A 19,171-nucleotide genomic window follows, 5' to 3' on the forward strand; every position below is an offset into this window, starting at 1 on the left:
GGGAGCCCAATGTGGGACTCGATCCCAAGACCCCGGATCATGACCTGAGCCGAAGGCAGACACTTAACCGACTGCGCCACCCAGGCGCCTCAAGATGATAGTGGAAAGAGAATGCAAAAATAGGAAAGGGATAGAGAACAGACTTACTGTTGAGCTAAAGGCATTTAAAAATTAATAATGAAAATTAAGTTAGTGGTTTTCTTTTCGTCAAGCAAAGGTCAAGTCCTGCTATAGGAAGTATCACATCCCCTAAGAATTAGTTTTCATAGTTGCACCTGATACCTCCCTCATTTCACTTAACGACAGAACATCTCAGTGTAGCAAAGGAAGGGATGATGTCCTAGGCATGCCCTATGCTTGACATGTATAAATTAGAAAAGTGATTGAAAAAGACTTACAAAGTGTGCCCAGTCAAATCCTTCAGCAGAATCATTTTGGAGAGTGTTGGGAATGTGGGCGGCCCCAGAATCCCCCTGAGGAATTTCACTGGGAGCAGCTGAAGACATTTATTGGCTGGCTCCCACCTGATCTGATGGAAAGAGTCACTCAGTGTCAGCAAGACACAGTTATTTACCAACTGGAGGTGATCTGGGGCTCCCGTGTTGGCCTAAGCCTGAGGAAATGTCAGATGCTCTGTTTTTCTCTACCTCAAAATGACCATGTGGTGTGGCTGCTGAACGCCGCCACAGGTTCCACCGAGTCCCTGGGAAATGGGACCTTTGGATGTGAGAGAGCAGCTTCTGACAACATTCCTGGGAGACAGAGGCGCTGTCTCACTGTACCAATGGGAGTCAGCGTCTAACCTCCAAAAAGGGAAGCAACAGCTTTGGTTGATTGCGCACAAGAAACGTCTGGGTGGCCTTTGGTTCTAAGCTCATCAAAAGACATCTGTATCGGGGAACAAAACTATAGTTTTGAAGTTCTTAACCAGAAGATACAGTTCATCAAGTAATTAAAATGTACTAGGGGAGGAAAGGGCATTTGGTCTCTCATACAAGTTTTACTCTTCAGTTCTCTATAGTACTTGCAGTCCAAATTAGCAGAGGTGGCCACTAGCCATGGGTTGAGCACATGAAAACAACAAACTAAACCAAAGCCCACCTGCTGTAAAGTATGAGGTTGCTGCTATCCTGGCCACTGGCCCTAGCCTCCTTCCACCTCCCAGTCTGTTTGAATAGACTTACAACTTGGGCTCAAGAGTACCCTCCAGAAAGTCATTATTGTGAAGCAAAATCCTAGTCTTCAGATGCACTGTGCAAACTTCAGATTGATAGTGCAAAATCAGTCTTCAGATATTAAGAAGGCTGTTTTTAATGGTGGTTGATAGGCTTAACAATTTAGGAAAACTTTTAAAAGCATCATTAAAACATAAAATCTTTAAAGAAAAAAAAAAGGTGGGGGGCGCCTAGGGTGGCTCAGTCGGTTAAGTGACTGCCTTCGGCTCAGGTCATAATCCTGGAGTCCCAGGATCGAGTCCTGCATCAGTCTCCCCACTCACCAGGGATTCTGCTCCCCTTCTCATGCTTTCTCTCTCAAATAAATAAAATCTTAAAAAAAAAATCATTAAAACAGCCTCACAGTATATCTCTTAAAACAGGTTACATTTAGCCCAAATCCCATGCAGAAGGACAGCATGAATTCAGTTTTGAATTGGTTTCTGACTGTCCTTGTATACAGATTGGAGAGCTGTTGTCCTTGTTAGTAAAATTGAGCTCTATCTCCCCACCAGGGTGGGAATGCCAAGAAGCACTAGGAAATGATGTGATAGCCATGTTGCACAAATCCTTCTTCCTGGGCAAGGTGTAGTGTTCCAAGAGGAACACTACAGAAGTAAAGTGGTGACAACTGGCAGCCGGGGAAACTGGGATTCCCCAATTTTAACACAAGTGTAGAAGGTCTGCTCATATTTGTACAAATAAGAGCAACAAGCCAAGGGTTGAAGAAAAAACCAAAAGTCTCCACGCTCAATGTGACTATCTTTGGAATTCTTCATTTCATTAAGGTTTGCACAAAATACAAAGCTCAAACGCAATTGTCTACGTCCACCACAAAACAGAATCAAATAAGTGGTTAGCACACAAACATAATGATTTTTTCATTTTAAAAAATATAAATAACAACAATGTTCAAGGTTTTACAGTTTTCTTCTGTGTATGTTTCTTTTTAAGGCTTTATGTTGCAGACCCTTCATTAGTGAGTTCTTATATCTGTCGTCAGGACACACTGCCCACAAGCAAGGAAGGCCGCTGTGGATACATTCCTGAGGGTGACACACACTCATCTATGTTGCCTCAGCCTGCTAAAAACTAACCAATCAAACGCCCTCCAAACAGTTCTCACAGTTTCATTAATTTTCCTTCTACTAGAAAGTGAGAATAGAAAGGGCTAAGTTCCCAGCAGCATTCAAGCTCTCAGATCAATCACGTAGGGCGAGAAGGAAAAAAAACAAAAAACAAAAAAGCAGGCTTTTTCCTGGATAGAATTTTTTCCTTTTATCCAGAAAAACCCCAATGACCCATAGAGTTTAAATGGTGGTTTGCACTGAAACAGTTTTCAGATTAAATAGTGTTGAGAGAAAGGGTGATCTTTTGGTTGGGTCTTTTAGAAGAGGTTAAAGTGGAGAGGTTAATGTCGGGAAAACACCACTTACAGTACACCCCCCAGCAGGAGCCATCTCACTCTCCAGGTCTGGGGGCAGAGCCAGGGCCCCTGCCTTGGGAATGAAATCTGAGGGGAGACTCTCCAGCAGACATTTGACTTGTTCCTGGCCTAGCTTGATCTTGTCGTCCAGCTTTCGCTGCTCAATGAGGAGTGTTGACTTCATTTTCACAAAATGCTGGTAATCCTGGAGTTGCTCCTCTGAGAGGTAGTTGGCCAGGATGTCCAACACCACACGTTCCCTTCGATCCAGGTTCTCCTTGAGCTCTCGGGCGTCCTCGTGCTGCCCAGCCAGGACCTTCCTCTTCTCATTGAGAGAGCTCTGCCAAGGCGAAACAAACAGATCAGCAGAGGGCAAGGCAGAGGAAGGAACTGTCTGCAGAGACACCTTTTCCAGGCTGTGAAAAGTCCAAGTTTCTATTTCAGTTGTCACTCTAGAGTAAGGAGACAGACTCTTTTTGAAAATCAGTTTATTACCCTTCTGTTGCATGTATATAGATCTCTAACTTGTAAGTCACATGGCAGCTTTAAGAGAGATGACATAAATTGGCTGGGGTAAAAGCTTGACTTGAGGCTTCTAGATTTAAAAGGACAATCAGTGACTCTACTTACATGAAGTACTTAGGGGTTACATGTACCTATACGAGTAGTCAAAAGCATGGAGATACAAAGTAGAATGGTGGTTGACAGCTGCAGGGAAGGGGTGAATGGAGCTGTTTAATGGATATAAAGTTTTAGTTCTGCAAGAAGAAAAAGTTCTTAGAGCTCAGTTGCACAACAATGTGAATATACTTAACACTACTGAACTGAACACTTTAAAATGGCTAAGAAGGCAAATTTTAGGTTATGTGTAGTTTACCATGATAAAAAACTGAAGGGGGTAAAAAAAGACCAATCTTTAAGTTACCTTGAGCATTTACAAGTATTTACATTTATAGCGTTTCTCAAAGTGTGGACCACCGGCAGCAACATCTCCTGGGAATTTGTTAGAAATGCAAATTATTTTATTTTATTTTATTTTATTTATTTGAGAAAGAGTGAGAGAGAGCATGCACAAGCTGGGGAAGAAGCAGAGGGAGAGAGAGAAGCAGAGGGAGAGAGAGAAGCAGGCTCGATCCCAGGACCCTGGGACCATAGAAATGCAAATTTTTAGGGCCTGTTCCACCTACTGAATATAAAGCTTAGGGCCCAGAAGCTGTGGTTGAAGCTTTCCAGGTGATTCTTCTGCAGTTGAAGTTTGAGAACCTCTGCCCTGATCCACAAATAACAATGGGAATGTCGTATTTCCCATGTCTAAAGAAATGTTTCTAGTTTTCAGGCCTCTGAATCTAACATGAGAGAAATTCTATTTAACAATAATGGCAATTTCATATTCTGAGCATTTCTTTTTTTTTTTTCCCAAAGATTTTATTTATTTATTTGACAGAGGGATAGAGAGAGAGCACAAGTAGGCAGAGTGGCAGGGAGAGGGAGAAGCAGGCTCTCCGCTGAGCAGGGAGCCGGACATGGGGCTCAATCCCAGGACCCCAGGATCATGACCTGAGCCGAAAGCAGACGCTTAACCGACTGAGCCACCCAGGCGCCCCATATTCTGAGCATTTCTTATACAAACCCAATGGTAAGGTAGCATGTTATCTTTAGGGCTAATTTACTTTATAATAATCTTTAACATGGCTTTTTATGCAACATGTTGACTTACAATGAATGTCATTAAAATTTTTTTTCATTTTATATTTAATCATTTAGACTTTTAAGGCCAAAGTGATTGAGAAACATTAAAATGAAAATCAAGAGGTATATCTTTAATCTTATTTCATATGTAGGCTTATGAAAAGTTCACAGACCATGTGTTTTTACCTTAACTTCCCTTGAACTAGCCTGTCAGATCCTACATAATAATGCCCAGGGGAAAAGCTACAAAGCTATAGGTTTATCTTACAAATATCTCCATTTTCATGGCTTCCTTCCCCTAATCAGAAAAACACACCAGATGGGGCACCTGGCTGGCTCAATCAGTGCAGCATGCAACTCTTGATTTCAGAGTTGTTAGAGCCCCATGTTGGGTGTAGAGATTGCTTAAGAATAAAATCTTAAAAAAAAGGAAAAAGAAAACCCTTAGGGGTGCCTGGGTGGCTCAGTCCATTAAGTGTCCAATGCTTGGTTTCAGCTCAGGCTCATGTCATGACCTGAGAGTTGTGAGATTGAGCCCTGTGTGTATGGCTCCACGCTGGTGTGTGGAACCCGCTTAAGATTCTCTTTCTCTCCCTCTCCCTCTGCCTGCCACCAGCTGAAGTCTCCCCTTACCCCCTTGCATGCACTTTCTCTCTCTCAAGAACAAAAACCCCTTAGGGATAGATGCTCCCCAACGTTTATAGCAGCATTATCTACAATAGCCAAATTACGGAAGCAGTCCAAGTGTCCATCAGTATACACACACCGCATCTTCTTTATCCGTCGTTCATCTATACACACACACACACACCATGGAATATTAGCCATAAAAAAGAATTAAATCTTGCCATTTGCAATGACATGGATGGAGCTAGAGAGTATTATGCTAAGTGAAATAAGTCAGAGAAAGACAAATACCATGTGATTTCACTCATATGTGGAATTTAAGAAACAAAAAACAAGCAAAGGGAGAAAAAAAGAGGCAAACCAAGAAACAGACTCTTAACTGCAGAGAACAAACTGATGGTCACCAGAGGGGAGGTAGGTGGGGATGGGTCAAATAGGTGATGGGATTAAGGAGTGCACTTGTGATGAGCACCGGGTGATGTATGGAAGTGCTGAATCACTATATTGTACACCTGAAACTAATAGAACACTGTATGTTAACTAACTGGAATTTGAATAAAACTAAACCCCAAAAAACCCTTAGGGACTTAATCTGAATGAAGACACCTTTCAAAATACTGTAGAGAAGTTAAAAGGTGAAAACCTCTTCCTCACCTTTAAAAAAATTATGAAATATTTTACACATTAGAAATGTATAGAGAATAGTAGAAGACCTGTGTACCCATCCTTAACTGTGCCAATTCTTAACAGGAGCATTTATCATATTTTCTTCAGATTAAAAACAAAAATTAGAGATTCAGTTGAAGCCTGATACACACTCTCCCATCCCCCCAACCCCCCATGACCTTTATCCTACAATTGGCATTTGTTGAGCCACTTATTCTTCCTTCCCTCATTTCTACTTATACTTTCAGTTTAAGATTAATCATTATAAAAACTATGGATGTATTTTGCATGGGAGCATGCACATATTTGTATTCAAGAGTGTGTGTGTTACGTTTAAATGTTGAGCTGAATTTAGTTCTGGAACAGCTCCTCTTCCCCTAACTAACTGTACCAGTGTTCCTTCTCTCACATACCTGTGGCATCCATCCCAGTGGCCAAACAGGAAACGAAAATTTAGTTTCTGCTTTCCTCTTCCCCTCATCTAGCACGCCTTACTAATTCAAACTCATTCTCTCACTCCCTAGTCTCTATCCCTATGACAACAGCCTAAACGAACAGCCTAACTCCTTCTGGCTAGACTCTTAGCATAAGTCACACTCCTCCCCGGGCAGATTAGGTTATAAAATTAGTTTATGGCTCTTCCTGGCCTACTGGCTGAAGTCCTATCTATAAGGTATAACCCACAAGGTCTTTGTGACTGTTTTCTGTGCTGGATACTGCTGGGCCCTCCAGATCCACTTCTCAGCCCTGCTCTGTGTCTAAGGAAGCTGAACGGTGCAAGCTGCACCAGCTGGGCTCCCTTCCCTCTGGGCTTGGCCAACGGGAGTCATGGGCAGGAGACGGGAGGGAGGGAGGGAGGAAGAACCTGGGGCCCCTATCTCTGGCTCCTTCCTTGCCAGGTAGTGGGAGCTACATTAGCTCACCAAGGCCTCAGTGCTGTAGGACAGACACAGAGTTCTAATAAGGACTCCCTCCTCCAAGTGATGCTAACCCTGGGAGAATAGGGAGCTTCATTATCTCTTCTTGGTCCTCCTTACTCCTCCCCACACCTTCACTGAACTTTCTCTGCTTACCCCGGTTGATTGAACTCTCTACTTCCTGTGAGTTCCCTGACTATACACTTTTCTATTATTTCCTGTAACTTGAGATTTTTAAAACCAAGCAATCACTCTGTTTTAGACACACCAATCATATGTGTATGGTTCTAGAACATGCCATGGTCTTTCTTGACTTTGTCCATGACATTCCCTCTAAATGGTGAAGCCCTCCCCTTAGTCTGTGTAGAATTAAGAAATTCTCCTATACCCTGTTCAAGTGTCACGTATGCCAAGTCTTTCCTGGGCTCCCACCAACACCTGAGAAGTGTCTCATGGGCTGAATTTGTCGCCGTGTTGCGGCATATTGGATGCACTCGCTGCTTCCATGCTGGTTTTCCTCATTCTGCACTGAGTTCCTTGAGCGCGGGGCCTGCGTTTTAGTCGGTGTTCATCACTAGCATGCACAGCACTGGGTATTTGACAGGCAGGCACTACATTTCCAGATGAGGAAGCTAAGGCTCAGCACAGCCTCATGAGGAGCGTACATGCAGGAAGGGGGTTGCCGCTGCAGAAAGTTCTTGTATGCTGTCAGTTTCTTAATACGATCTAGACTTTTTCTATTTGGAAAAAAGAATCTTCCCCTTTGATGTAATGTATAGGAGAAATAATTGGGAAATCCCTCATGGCACTGAAAGAGAGCTGTAGATAGGAGAAGGAGCCAGAAAGCAAAGAAGCCTCTTGATGGCTGGGGTGCTTATCACCTTCTAGCATAATATGAAAGTACAATAGTTACAGATGCGTTGATTGTCTGACTTCTCTCGATAAGCTCCCTGCGGGCAGGGATCTGGCTGCTTTGCTCACGGCTGTATCCCATGAGCCTGGTGGCATACATCAGACAGCCAGTGTTTGCGGTAAAGATGAGCAGGTGAAGAATGCTCCGTAACTACAGAATTAAGTTCAACCTAGTGAATAAAACGTGGGGTCTGCAGCAGGACCCCTTCTATCCTGGCTCCATCACGTACTGGCCTGTTGTGAGGATTCAGTGAGCCCGCAGATAAAGTGTGTAAGCCCACCGTGCCAGGCAAAGACGAAGGACTTGAATGTTATCCAGTGTGGGCACCACTGTTGCTACCTGTCCTCTTCCTTCCAGCAGAGGGCGCAGTGGGGACACGAGGGTGCATCCTCACGGAGGGCCTGCAGCCACGCACTGACCCGGGAGAGTCCCTGGAGCTTGAGCCCCTGTTCCTGCGCCCTCTCCTCAGTCCCAACAGTTTCTTTGTCCCTCTCTTTCTTTTTTGTTTTGTAGTTTTTTGGGGGTTTTTTTTTGTTTTTTTTTATATGACAGAGACACAGCGAGAGAGGGAACACAAGCAGGGGGAGTGGAGGAGGGAGAAGCAGGCTTCCTGCGGAACAGGGAGCCCGATGCGGGGCTCGATCCCAGGACCCTGGGATAATGACCTGAGCCGAAGGCAGACGCTTAACCATCTGAGCCACCCAGGCGCCCCGTCCCTCTCTCTTTTTCTAATGTCAACCCCCACCGTGCTGTTGTCTCTTCTTTTTCCTGGGACAGAAAGGAAGGAAAGACATTCTCGCACCTGTGTTTTTACTTCCCTAAGTATTCCCTGAGCCTGAAGTGTCAGCATTACCTCTTCGCCTGCAAGATGCCTTCTTCTGTGTTTCCTGGTAACCTATACATTGGACTCTCTGCCCCAAAGAGATCGTAATCTTCTCCAGAGAAGGGATTGTGTTTAATTGCACCCCTCTGTGTACGTGGCTTCAGAGGGAAAAATTGCTGAACTAAATCGCTAGGCCACCTACCCTTTCTTCGTTACTGGCATCCTCGCTGAGGCCGCTCAGGACGTTCTCCACACGGGCCAGGCGCCCTGAGAGGGAGAGCAGCAGGTTTACCACCTTGTCCAAGTCCCCGATGAACATCCTGTACTTGTCAAACTCATTGGGCTTGCAGAGCTCGCTGATCAAAGCCTCCACCTCTTCCCCCAAGGCATTGTTGAGCTTGATGTCCATCAGCAGACTCCCTTTCGCTTCCTGGAGGGTCTCAAGCTTGTGGGTGAGGCTTCCAATGAGCTCGGCCTGTAATCGCAGAGGAGACACACAGCGAAGGTTAGCCAGTGGAGTTGTCAGTGGAAGGAGGATTGACTTCTCCCAGCCACATCCTGTCTTTTCAGGGCTCAGCTGAAGGTCCCCTACTCTGGACTGCCCCCCAACATTAGGCCACAATATTCTTTCCTTTCCCTGACTGTCTACAGCTGCCTTTCTCAGAGTCTATGCAGTCCTCACAGGCCAACGCTTGACTAGATGTCCCCTCGTAATGTTTCCCAGTTGTCATACTACATACACCTCTGCCTTCCCAATTGGCTTATTAACTCACTTTTGAAAGGCTTTTCAAGACATGCTCTCTTTTGATCCTCACTACAGTAATATAGGCAAGTAGGGTAAATATTTCTTGTTTTACAAATAGAGAAGCCAAGAGTTGAAGGAATTAAGGGACTTGCCCAAGCTCAGAGAGCGGAGTTGAATCTTAATGCTAGTTACCACTAACTAGAGCAGTTACTATGTGCCAGAACTCTAGGTGGATTATCTCATTTAGTCATCCCAACAGTCATGCAGTAGATACTATTTTATCCACATACACAAGGTGAAGAAACAGACTTAGGTGAGGTGATGGGCCAAGATGCACGTACCATTAAGTGGGGCTGCCCTGAACTCAAGTCAGCCTGATTTTAGCAACTACCTTGTACGATTTACCCTTGTGAATATTCACTGAGACCTTTATCAGAAGTCAGCCCCATGATCTTTCCACTGCACTCCACGGGCTCCAGTTGCCTGAGCTACATAATTTGCCATCTTTATTGCCAATTTCTATACATATAAACAGTTAACACAAATATCCAATATATTTAATTGAAGGAATGAAGTACGGGTCTTAGTGGTTTCAAGTTTGACTACATTTATATTAAATGTCTACTACTTTGCTATAAGAGAAATTAAACTTGGTGATTTTTAAATTAGTCTTTCGTTTTTTCTCTTAGCCTAAGGTAGCCAGATGGAGAAAGGACATAATCTTTTTTTGGTTAAAACCTATTTCTTTTTTTTTTTTTTAAAGATTTTATTTTATTTATTTATTTGACAGAGAGAATGAGAGAGCACATGAGAGGGGGGAGGGTCAGAGGGAGAAGCAGACTCCCTGCCGAGCAGGGAGCCCGATGCGGGACTCGATCCAGGGACTCCAGGATCATGACCTGAGCCGAAGGCAGTCGCTTAACCAACTGAGCCACCCAGGCACCCAAAACCTATTTCTTTAACCACTAAAATTGTTCCAGCTCAAAGAAAAATTTTTATGCATATATATAAAACCAAACCACATGACTTCCATTGGAAACTTGGTAAAAAATGATCACAATTTTTTGATGTTAAACCAAATCTTCATTTTTAGAGGAAGGAAAAGAAAGCGGAAAAATAGAAAAAATTTTGGCTCACAGAACTGAAGGGTCCTGAGGACTTTCTGTACAATTTCTTCATCACCAGAAAATTCAATAATCACAATGATATGGGGAAATATTTATTTCTTCATGATGTGCGCATCTTGAAGCTAGGCCATCAGAGGTACTTCAGTCTTCCAGTCTAAGTAAGGTTCATAATGTCCTTGAAATGACCAAATTCTGGCTTTCATGGTGACAGCTTGTCTTCTCGACTTGCCTAATCCCAAAGGCTAACGGGTGACTAAAATATTCCCATCTGCTGCACTGTCCCATCATGGCTTATCATCTTTGGCTTTCCTCAAGCTGTTTAGTTAAGACAAAGTCAATCAAGGATAATTTTAGTAGTGCAAAAAGCTGTACAGTCTATATTACTCCCCAACAGAGGAGTCTGAACCCAGAAAAATGCAGGCGGGAGAGGATATTGTTTCATTTTCCAAAAAAACCCCCACCAATTCTGGCTGGCAGCTCTCATATTTGCCTGCTACACAACCAGCTAATAAGGAGCTTCAGCAAAACACCCAGCAGGGTCTGATGATCCGTTCTATGAAAAGAAGAGCAAGGAGACTCGGATAGAAAGCAGTAGGAAAAATAAACACTGCCTGCTATTACATCTTCCCACATTCCTGTTGGACAGGGTTAAGAGAAGTCAAACGTCTTTACTGCTGCTTTTCAGATAGACAGAGGCTGACCTCTGCATGAAGTCAGCCCAGGACTTACAGGCTGCGTTTCCTGGGCTCACCACTCTCAGTGTCTCCGGATGGCACCTTCCCAGAGAAAACCAGTTGCACCAAATCCAAAGAAGCAGGTGACTACTCAGCAACACTGCTACACTCTAGCCTCACGAAAAGGCCTCTGAGTATTCAAATGTTGTGGGATCCATTTCAACCTCATGTCTTGAGCAGTTTCTAGAAAAGTCTTTTAAAGAAACTAAATAGAAGAAAGGAAAGAGGGTAATGGCCTCGTGTTTTTTTCATTCCTAGAACTGTGGCTTCTTTGGAAACTAATACTGTGTCATTGGTTTTGGAACTCAAAGCACTTTTGTTAATAATTGAATTGGTATCGTTAAAAAAAATCCTCATCGTGTCCTTAGAAGCTGATATTTTAAGGGACAAGCGTGCTGATTTTGAATCTGTGAATGAGCAGTGACCGGTTAGGAGAAGTCTGCCCTCACGTGTTGGGCTAGGTTTCTGCTGGACTCAGCTCACCAGCGCTCTCGGGCTCCGATGCAGGCCAGCAGCGCCGAAAGGGGAGCTACCGAGCAAGCATGGCCCGGTGGGCGAGCCCCAGGCCAAGAATGTGACACAGCTGAACTGCAGCCGGGGACCAGGCTCAGCAGTCTAATCCTCCGTCTGTCCTCGGCACCACACCCTGTTTTAGTTCTCAAAGACACCGATGCTGGGCAGAGCCGCAAGCCTCTCTGTACAGGAGCTAATGTGTACACGGGGGCTTCATGGTGTAAGAAGGAATGGAATGAGATCAAAGTGTCTGGGAATGATGCGGGGAGGATCCTGTGGGATGAACCAGTACCCACTCTGTGGCGTTCTGATTTCTGAAAGCTCTTTGCTGGGCTGTAATGTCATGTATGAGCACATATGGCCAGGTTGGGATACGTAAGTTACTGAGCAGTCACATCAGTCACGCCTGGCCCAAGTGGTGCATATTTGGGTGGCATTTGATTTTTTAAAAAATTTTTCTAAGCCTTTAAATTATGGAAATTTGGCTTCAAAAAACGCAGTTAAAAGGGATGTGAGTAACTGAAGGCAACAAGGGAAAGTTAGCTGTACCAAACAACCATTTCTCTGCCAGGCAGACCTCTTCAAAAAAAAAAAAAAAAAAACCAAAAAACAAAATCCTACCAACTCCTATCTACAGAATTTGCTGTGGCAGAGACAATAGAGGTCTTTTTGGAGGGGTTTGTTTTAGTAACATACTAGTCTCTCGGGAGCTACTTAATTTGCAAGATCACTGACATTTATTCCCTTAACTTCTCAATGGGTGTAAACTGTTAGCATGGTCACCCAGTGTGAGATGCTATTTATAAAGGTTCTTTCTCTAAATATAGTTTAACAGACCCTCCCCTCCCACCTCACCATCTGTTTGCAGAAACCCTGCTGGGCCCCTTCCCACCTCTTCACTGCTCCAGGAGTCAGGAGCGGAGGCTCTGACAGAAAACTCACCATTGGGCAAGCTACCTGACCTTTTGGGCCTCCGCTTTCTCACTCAGAGCAAGGGGATAATAATACATGCCTAAAGCTAATAATGTTTAAATATTAAGCTTTTTCTCTGTGCCAGGCACTATTTAAGTGTTCTATTCGATTACTACTCACAACAACCCGATGAGCTAGGTACTATTATTATCCTGGTTTTACTAATGAGGAAAGTAAGGTGGACAGAGGTTAGTTAACTTGCCAGAGCCAGACGACCTGGCTTTTTTGATCACTACCTTAAAATAGTTTATAGGAATGTTATGAGGCTCAGGTCAGGCTTTTTGATCACTACCTTAAAATAGTTTATAGGAACGTTATGAGGCTCAAATACAATAAAGCTTGTGCAAGCATTCCGGGAAATAGAAAAGTACTGTACACATGTTTGCGTTATTACTACTTTTCGTGCTATCATTGATCTGTCAACAGGCTGAACAACACACACCCTCGTTGGAGGGCGACCTCTGCAGGGGAATACTAAGCTTCTCCCCTGCATGGCGACACCACTTTGCCTTCTGCTCAAGGACTTAGGCTGACAGCATGGCCAATCACAGCCCTACTAACACAGCTGGCCTCTGCCGGCGGACCGTCTTCATCTCAAGTAAGAGTAATTCGGGACTCCTAGCCCCATGGCTGGCGTTTGGGGGCAGAGTGGAGTTCAGGCTCCTGCTAGTAAAAATGAGAAGGATAAAGGTATTTCAGCCATAGGCTTTGCTGTTGTTTCTTTGGTTTTAAATGGAAGAGGATCTAGGCAGTAGCACATGGTTTTCTCAGCCGAATTTCATCCAAGAGAGAAAAGTCAGGGGTGATTTTTGTCCCAGTGACAGAAATGGGATCAAACCTCTACCCCCTGCTGGCTGACCTGAGCAAAACAGAAAGATCCTGGGGACTCAACTGCCATTTCAAATGTTCTCTGGCACATTCTCTGTCAAGAGTGGTTCTTTATCATTCATTTCCTCTCAGGAGGGCTTGTGATCAGAAAGCTGATCTATTACTCAGCATGGTCTCTTGGTTCTGGGTATCAGGAATCTCTGACACACAAGAAACAATATTGAATTTCTTTAAATTCAACTAAGCCCGTCATCCTCCTTCCCTAAAGGACCTCCCTGTTTCAGTTAGGACAGCCATGTAGGCCAGGAACTCGAGAGGCAGCCTTGACCCTCTTCTCTCTACCATGCTCCACGTCTAATCTGTCCCCAGGTTCTGTCCACTTGGCTCCCCCCACCCCCTTTTTAAAAACCCATCTGTTTCTCACGGCTCATATTGCCCTTACACAGGTGTCCTCACTTTCCTGTAACGGCCTCCCAACGACCACCTCGGCCTCTGGTCTACCTCCACAGTGGCCAGAGACTGTTCTAAAATGCAAATGTGCCACAGCTGTCTCCCTCCTGGTACGTCCTGGGGAGGGGGAAGAGCGAACAACTCGTGACCTTGGCCAAGATGGCATACACCCACTGCAGCCTCCCTCCCCATTTGGCCCAGCTAACATCCCTGGACTCTGAAGGGGGGCTCTGTCAAGTTAAGGACGGCAGTGTGTTGGGGCAGGGAGCCAAATGTGAAGTATGACCCAGAGCGGGGGTTCATTTCCTGCCTCCCCCTTTGATGCTCTCGCTCTGACCGGTGCAGAATTGCACGCAGGGTGTGGCAGCACAACTCTGAGAAAAGCCCTGCCTTTAAAACAAGCAGACCAGAAAAGGGGCCTCTGTGAGGTCAAGAATGGGGGGAAAATCCTGTTTGAACCGTCCCTTTTTTCTTCCGCTGGCCCTGGTTTCCAAGAGTAGCTCCCATCCCCGAGCTGAAAACCGCAGGAGAAAAACCCTTCTTTCTGGTCAGAGGCACTGGCCTGAAGAGTGTCAGGGGAATGCCTACTATTTCTTTTTTCTCTTTTATTGAGGGTGGTCCCGGTCATGCAGAACGGCACGGGCTGCTATAATCAGGAGAACTTGTCTTTCCAGCCAGAGGCCCAGGCAGAGAGGCCGCTGGGAGCCAGAGAATGTGGGGGAAAATACTGAATAGGCGAGATCTGGAAAGAAGATCCCCAAAGTCTGTATAAGAACTGACATAAAGCCTAGGCACAGCCTCAAGCTGCACGTGTGTAGGACAGAACCAAAGCAGCACAGCAAAGGCTTTGAGAACTGAACTATGATAGAAGCAACTACCCAAGTCCCAGACTAACCTCTGAATGGTGCATATTTGGGGACAGACCTGTACAATACAGCAAAGGCTCTGAAAACAGAAATGACATTGGAATCTGTACCTAAAGGTGGGACGGAACCTGTACTCTGAAGCTAAATAGTCCGCCTGCTAAAACAAAAACAAAAAAAATCCACATTCTTTAGAGGATTTTAACAGAACTCAGGGTCTCACAACATAATTCCCCAAATGTGCAGAATACAATACAAAATTACCCAATATAAAAAACAAAAACCACAAATAGTAAAACCGTGAGCAGTTCCCAGGGGAAGACCATTAACTGGTGCTAACCCTGAGAGAACCCCAATGCTGGGATTACCAAGGCCCTTAAAATAGCTTTTATAACTTTTCTCCATGGTAAAAGAAACACCCTTGGAATGAAGACATAAGTTGTTGGCAAAGAAACAGACACTACAAAAAACTAACTGAATGGGGACTACCTGGGTGGCTCAGTCGGTCAAACATCCGACTCTTGATTTCAGCTCAGGTCATGATCTCAGGGTCATGAGATTGAGCCCCGTGTCAGGCTCTCTGCTCAGCACAGAATCTGCTTTGATTCTCTCTCTCCCTGTCCCTCTGGCCCTCCACCCCCTCATTCTCGCTCTCTCTCAAATAAATAAAATCTAAAACAAAAAACCTAACTGAATGGAAATTTTCTAACTAAAAACTATATTTGAAATTAAGAAAATCACTGGCAGAATGAAGACAGACCTATAGAAATGATCCAATCTGAACAGAGCTTCAGGGACTTGTGGGGCAATATCAAAAGGTCTAATATTTGTAGTACTCAAGTCCCAAAAGGAGAAAAGAGATTAGTGCATAAAAAATATTTGAAGACATAATGGCTGAGGACTTCCTGAATTTGGTGAAAGACATAAATTTACAGAATCAAGAAGTTAGTAAGTGCCAAATAGGGGAAACCAAAGAAAATCAGGCCCACACGATCATAATGAAACTGCTGAAAATGAAAGAGAAAAAAAATTTTGAAAGCAGCCAGAGAAAAACAACACATGGCATATAGGAGAAACAATACTTAAATGACTGTGCATTTCTCATCAGAAACCATGGGAGCAAGAAAGTGGAACAACAATTTTAAAGTGCTAAAAGAGAAAGAACAGTCAACCTAGAATCCCATATCCAGTGAGAATATCCTTCAGGAATGGCAGCAGAATAAAGACATTCTTAGATGAAGAATTAGGCTAAGAGAAACTCTCACCAGCAGACCCTATTTTAAAAGAAATGCTGAAGCAAATCTTTCAGGCTGAAAGACAGAAAGACCACAGAGAAATCTGGAACTTGAGGAATGAAGAAGAGCAACAGAAATGGGCAGCTGAGAGCCCATCTGGGTCGCTAATGATCTCTTGGGGAAAGCCAATTCTGAGAAACAACAGATTCTTTTTGCCTTTGGAAATATTCCATTAAGTCTCTAAGCCAAAGCCTTTTGGCCTTCAGAATAAAGAATCATGGGATCTGTTGAAGCAAATTTTTGCCTATTAGATATGGCAGGGTTAGGCAAATAATTTAAAATTCTAGTTATTAGACTGTCTTTAGTTCAGACAGAAGTTCAGACGATGAAAGGGTTTCATACCTTAATGCTTACATTTACTTGGAATGTTATAATCCATCATCTATGATGTATACATAAAAATGTTAAAGTAGAATTGATCTCAAAGGCTAATTTCAATTTTTTAAAATATTTATTAATAAATTGGGACTCTAGTTTCCACAGACTCTTGGTGAATTTCATGCCTAGAAGTATATCTCAGGTTATTAATAACTTTAAATATTAGGTAATAAACTATTACTTTGTGAAAGTTAGCAGACAGCTGTACTCTGCCTTGGAACAATCTTGACCCAGCATCAGTTTTTAAAATCACCCTTAGGAAAGTTTGTTGTATATCAGGAAGGGAACTGCATTTTCAACTCTCTGCTGAGAATACTAATAGATGCCTTCCACAACATTGTTTAAAACTCACATATTTTCTGTTTCCAAATCAGATATGTAAATGCAAGTGACACCAGTGAAAATTCTGTCACACATGAATAAGCTTGTAGTTCATTAAAAAAATCTCCCAGGGTCTTCTACTGCCCAACGGTAAGATCCAAACGCTTCAGCCTTTTACACAGAGCCCCATGTGACCTCCATGACCTTCTGGTCCCTGTGGAGCCTCCCAGCCTCATCGTCTGGGATTCGTCACCTTCCTTTGTGATCCTCTAAATTTGGTAATTTCTGACTGAGGCAGGGGCCTTTTTGTTTTACATCACAAAATATCAAACTTCTGGCAAAAGCTTTCTTCAGTGTACATACGCTCCCTGTGTTTTTCCAGGTCTTTTTCTAGGCCAGTCCTTTGTCTTGCATGCCTTGTCTCCTCCTCTCACCCTGACTCATTCTGATGACTTCAGTGTAAAATGTGGCAATACAGGTGTGAGAGCAGTTTTGTGGAAATAAAGATAATACGGCACTATGAAAAACATGGCCCCCGCGTAACAAGCAGTGCTCGGTACATGGTACCTGCTGCTACTTCCTGTGAGTTTTCATCCTCTGCCTTTATATTCTTGGTCTAAAAATACTTTTGCCACATAATCATCAGAGTGAGAGGCTGATAATAAAGTGATGGAAACGCTTTTTTTTTTTTTTAAAGCAATGAGTAATTTGTCCCACTGCTACTGTAAAATAGGGTATGTCTACATGTAAAAAAAACAAAACAAAACAAAAACCTGTCAAATATTCAGTGAAAGGGGTCATGACAACCTGGTACCTGTAATGGTGTTTATAGAGCTCCCTCTTTGGGATAAATATGGAGAGACCAGAGCAGGTGGGTTTTTTTTCCTGACCAGAGGACCCATTAAATGGGGGCATTTGGCGGCACTGAAGTAAAGGACGTGCCAGAAGGTGCCACGAGGTAGGTGTTCACACAGGAAAACCTTGGGCTGGGAGAGTGTGTCACTAGAGTGGCCCGTCAGTGTGTCAGCCATATGCTCGGGGGCCCGCGGAGCCAGAGGACCTAGAGCAGTGGGAAGGGAGGAATCCCCCTGATGGAGGGGCTTCCAAAATCCCTAAATCCTCCTGCCCCATGACTCCCTGCTCCCAGGGTCTATATCCTGTGGTCTCAACCCACACCGAAACCAGAGAACTTAGGACACAGAGAGTAAATGAAATAGAATCACATAAGAAAGCTGCTCCTGAAATTGGTACCACTGAGAACCACTTACATTCCAAGCTCAGCAAGAGACAAGCTTTAACAAAGAGTCCTTTTTCAGCATGCAGGCCTGACCCTGACTCGTATGGAGAGCTGAAAGCAGGGGGGCAGGCAGGCGGCCCCTCTGGGGCTGTAGGGAAAGTGGAATGGCAAGCACTTTCTCCCCTGCAGGCACCGTGGGGCTCAGATCTCCAGGGTATGCGGGAAGACAGGCGGCATCACAGGCATTTGTAAAATGCTTTACATTTAAAATTTCTGTGGCGGTATCAGCTGCTAACAGCTGAATTCCAACAGTGCTTCCAGGCTCTTTCCTGGGGTATTGCAGAGAGCGCTGGGGAACCTAAAGATTAACGTTACCTCTTCTCACAAGTGTCTTTTGACAATCGCTCTTTTCCCTTAAAGTTTCTACGTTTTCTGGTTTCCATGGTCCTTCTGACCATGAAACATGAAAGGAAAATGACCCCGACCATGGGCTTTGGCTGGTCAGCTCTGAGAAGAGTGTTGGGGTGTCTCTGTGTTGGATTAAGAGGTAGGGAACCTGGGTTTTAGTCTCAGCTATGTGACTTTTAGGCAGTAACCTTGACTTTTGTCATCTGTAAAACTGAAAATGACAGGAAAGCTGTGAGAAATCACTGAGTGCCAAGAAGCTGAGGGTCCAGTGACGGTACGGGCAGGACTGGTGATGTGATAGGCCCTTCTCACTCTCCTGCCCTAAGGGGCCAGTAGCCTTGCTAGGACCTTGACTCTCTTTTTGGGGAGAACACAGGCCCCAGTTCTTCCTTTACCTTCTTTTCATTGACATCCACCGGCTCCTCTCCCTCGTTGGCCTCTTCTGGCATATCTTTGATCTTGTTCAGAAGTTCGGCCTTGGGAGCAGACACACTGTAGTAGGCAGGGCAGGTGACCAACATGCCCACTGCTTCCTTGTCTTCACTCCTGCACCATAAAGAACAAAAAAGTTCATAGCACATTCCAGGAGCTTCATGTCACCACCTGCCTGTCCATTCAGAAACGTGTAAAAAGTTCTATTCAGTCCCTTCCCAGAGATCAGGATGAATAAATATTTACTAAGGAGCAACTACTCTGCATAGGGCTCTTGATTCAGGCAGACCTAGGCTGGAAAACGCCAAAGGCAGTACCATGGAAGAAGCCTGGGAGTCAGGCTTATGCATCTGCCAGTTGACTCTGGGCGAGTCATTTAACCTCCCTGCAGGTTTCTCCTTCTGTGATAAATATAAGGATGGTGTTGACTCCCTATTTCACAGACCACGGGGGAACTGTGACTCCATGACTGTGAAGGTATTTCCAAGGTGCTGCACACATCTCAGATTGCAAGTTGTTACCTAGTCTTCCAGGGCCACCATAATCTTCCTGACGCCTGCTCTAATTGCTGCCTGGACACTTACCACTTTTCC

The 19,171-nt window shown here is 44.4% G+C and overlaps 1 protein-coding gene across 1 annotated transcript in view; it reads right to left on the minus strand.

Moving 5' to 3' along the window:
- Positions 1-1,868: 1,868 nt before the first annotated feature.
- Positions 1,869-19,171, minus strand: part of SHROOM3 (shroom family member 3) — a 59,941-nt gene continuing 42,638 nt past the window's right edge. Inside the window, exons 8-10 of the mRNA XM_035005563.1 lie at positions 18,542-18,692; positions 8,478-8,750; positions 1,869-2,980 (exon numbers count right to left, since the gene is read on the minus strand). Of these exons, the coding sequence (XP_034861454.1) occupies positions 2,612-2,980; positions 8,478-8,750; positions 18,542-18,692 (793 nt within the window). The 3' untranslated portion in view covers positions 1,869-2,611. The remainder of the gene's footprint in view (positions 2,981-8,477; positions 8,751-18,541; positions 18,693-19,171) is intronic.

Source organism: Mirounga leonina, unplaced genomic scaffold (assembly GCF_011800145.1).
Source record: "Mirounga leonina isolate KUSES-001 unplaced genomic scaffold, KU_Mleo_1.0 Mir_129, whole genome shotgun sequence".
Taxonomy (NCBI): domain Eukaryota; kingdom Metazoa; phylum Chordata; class Mammalia; order Carnivora; family Phocidae; genus Mirounga; species Mirounga leonina.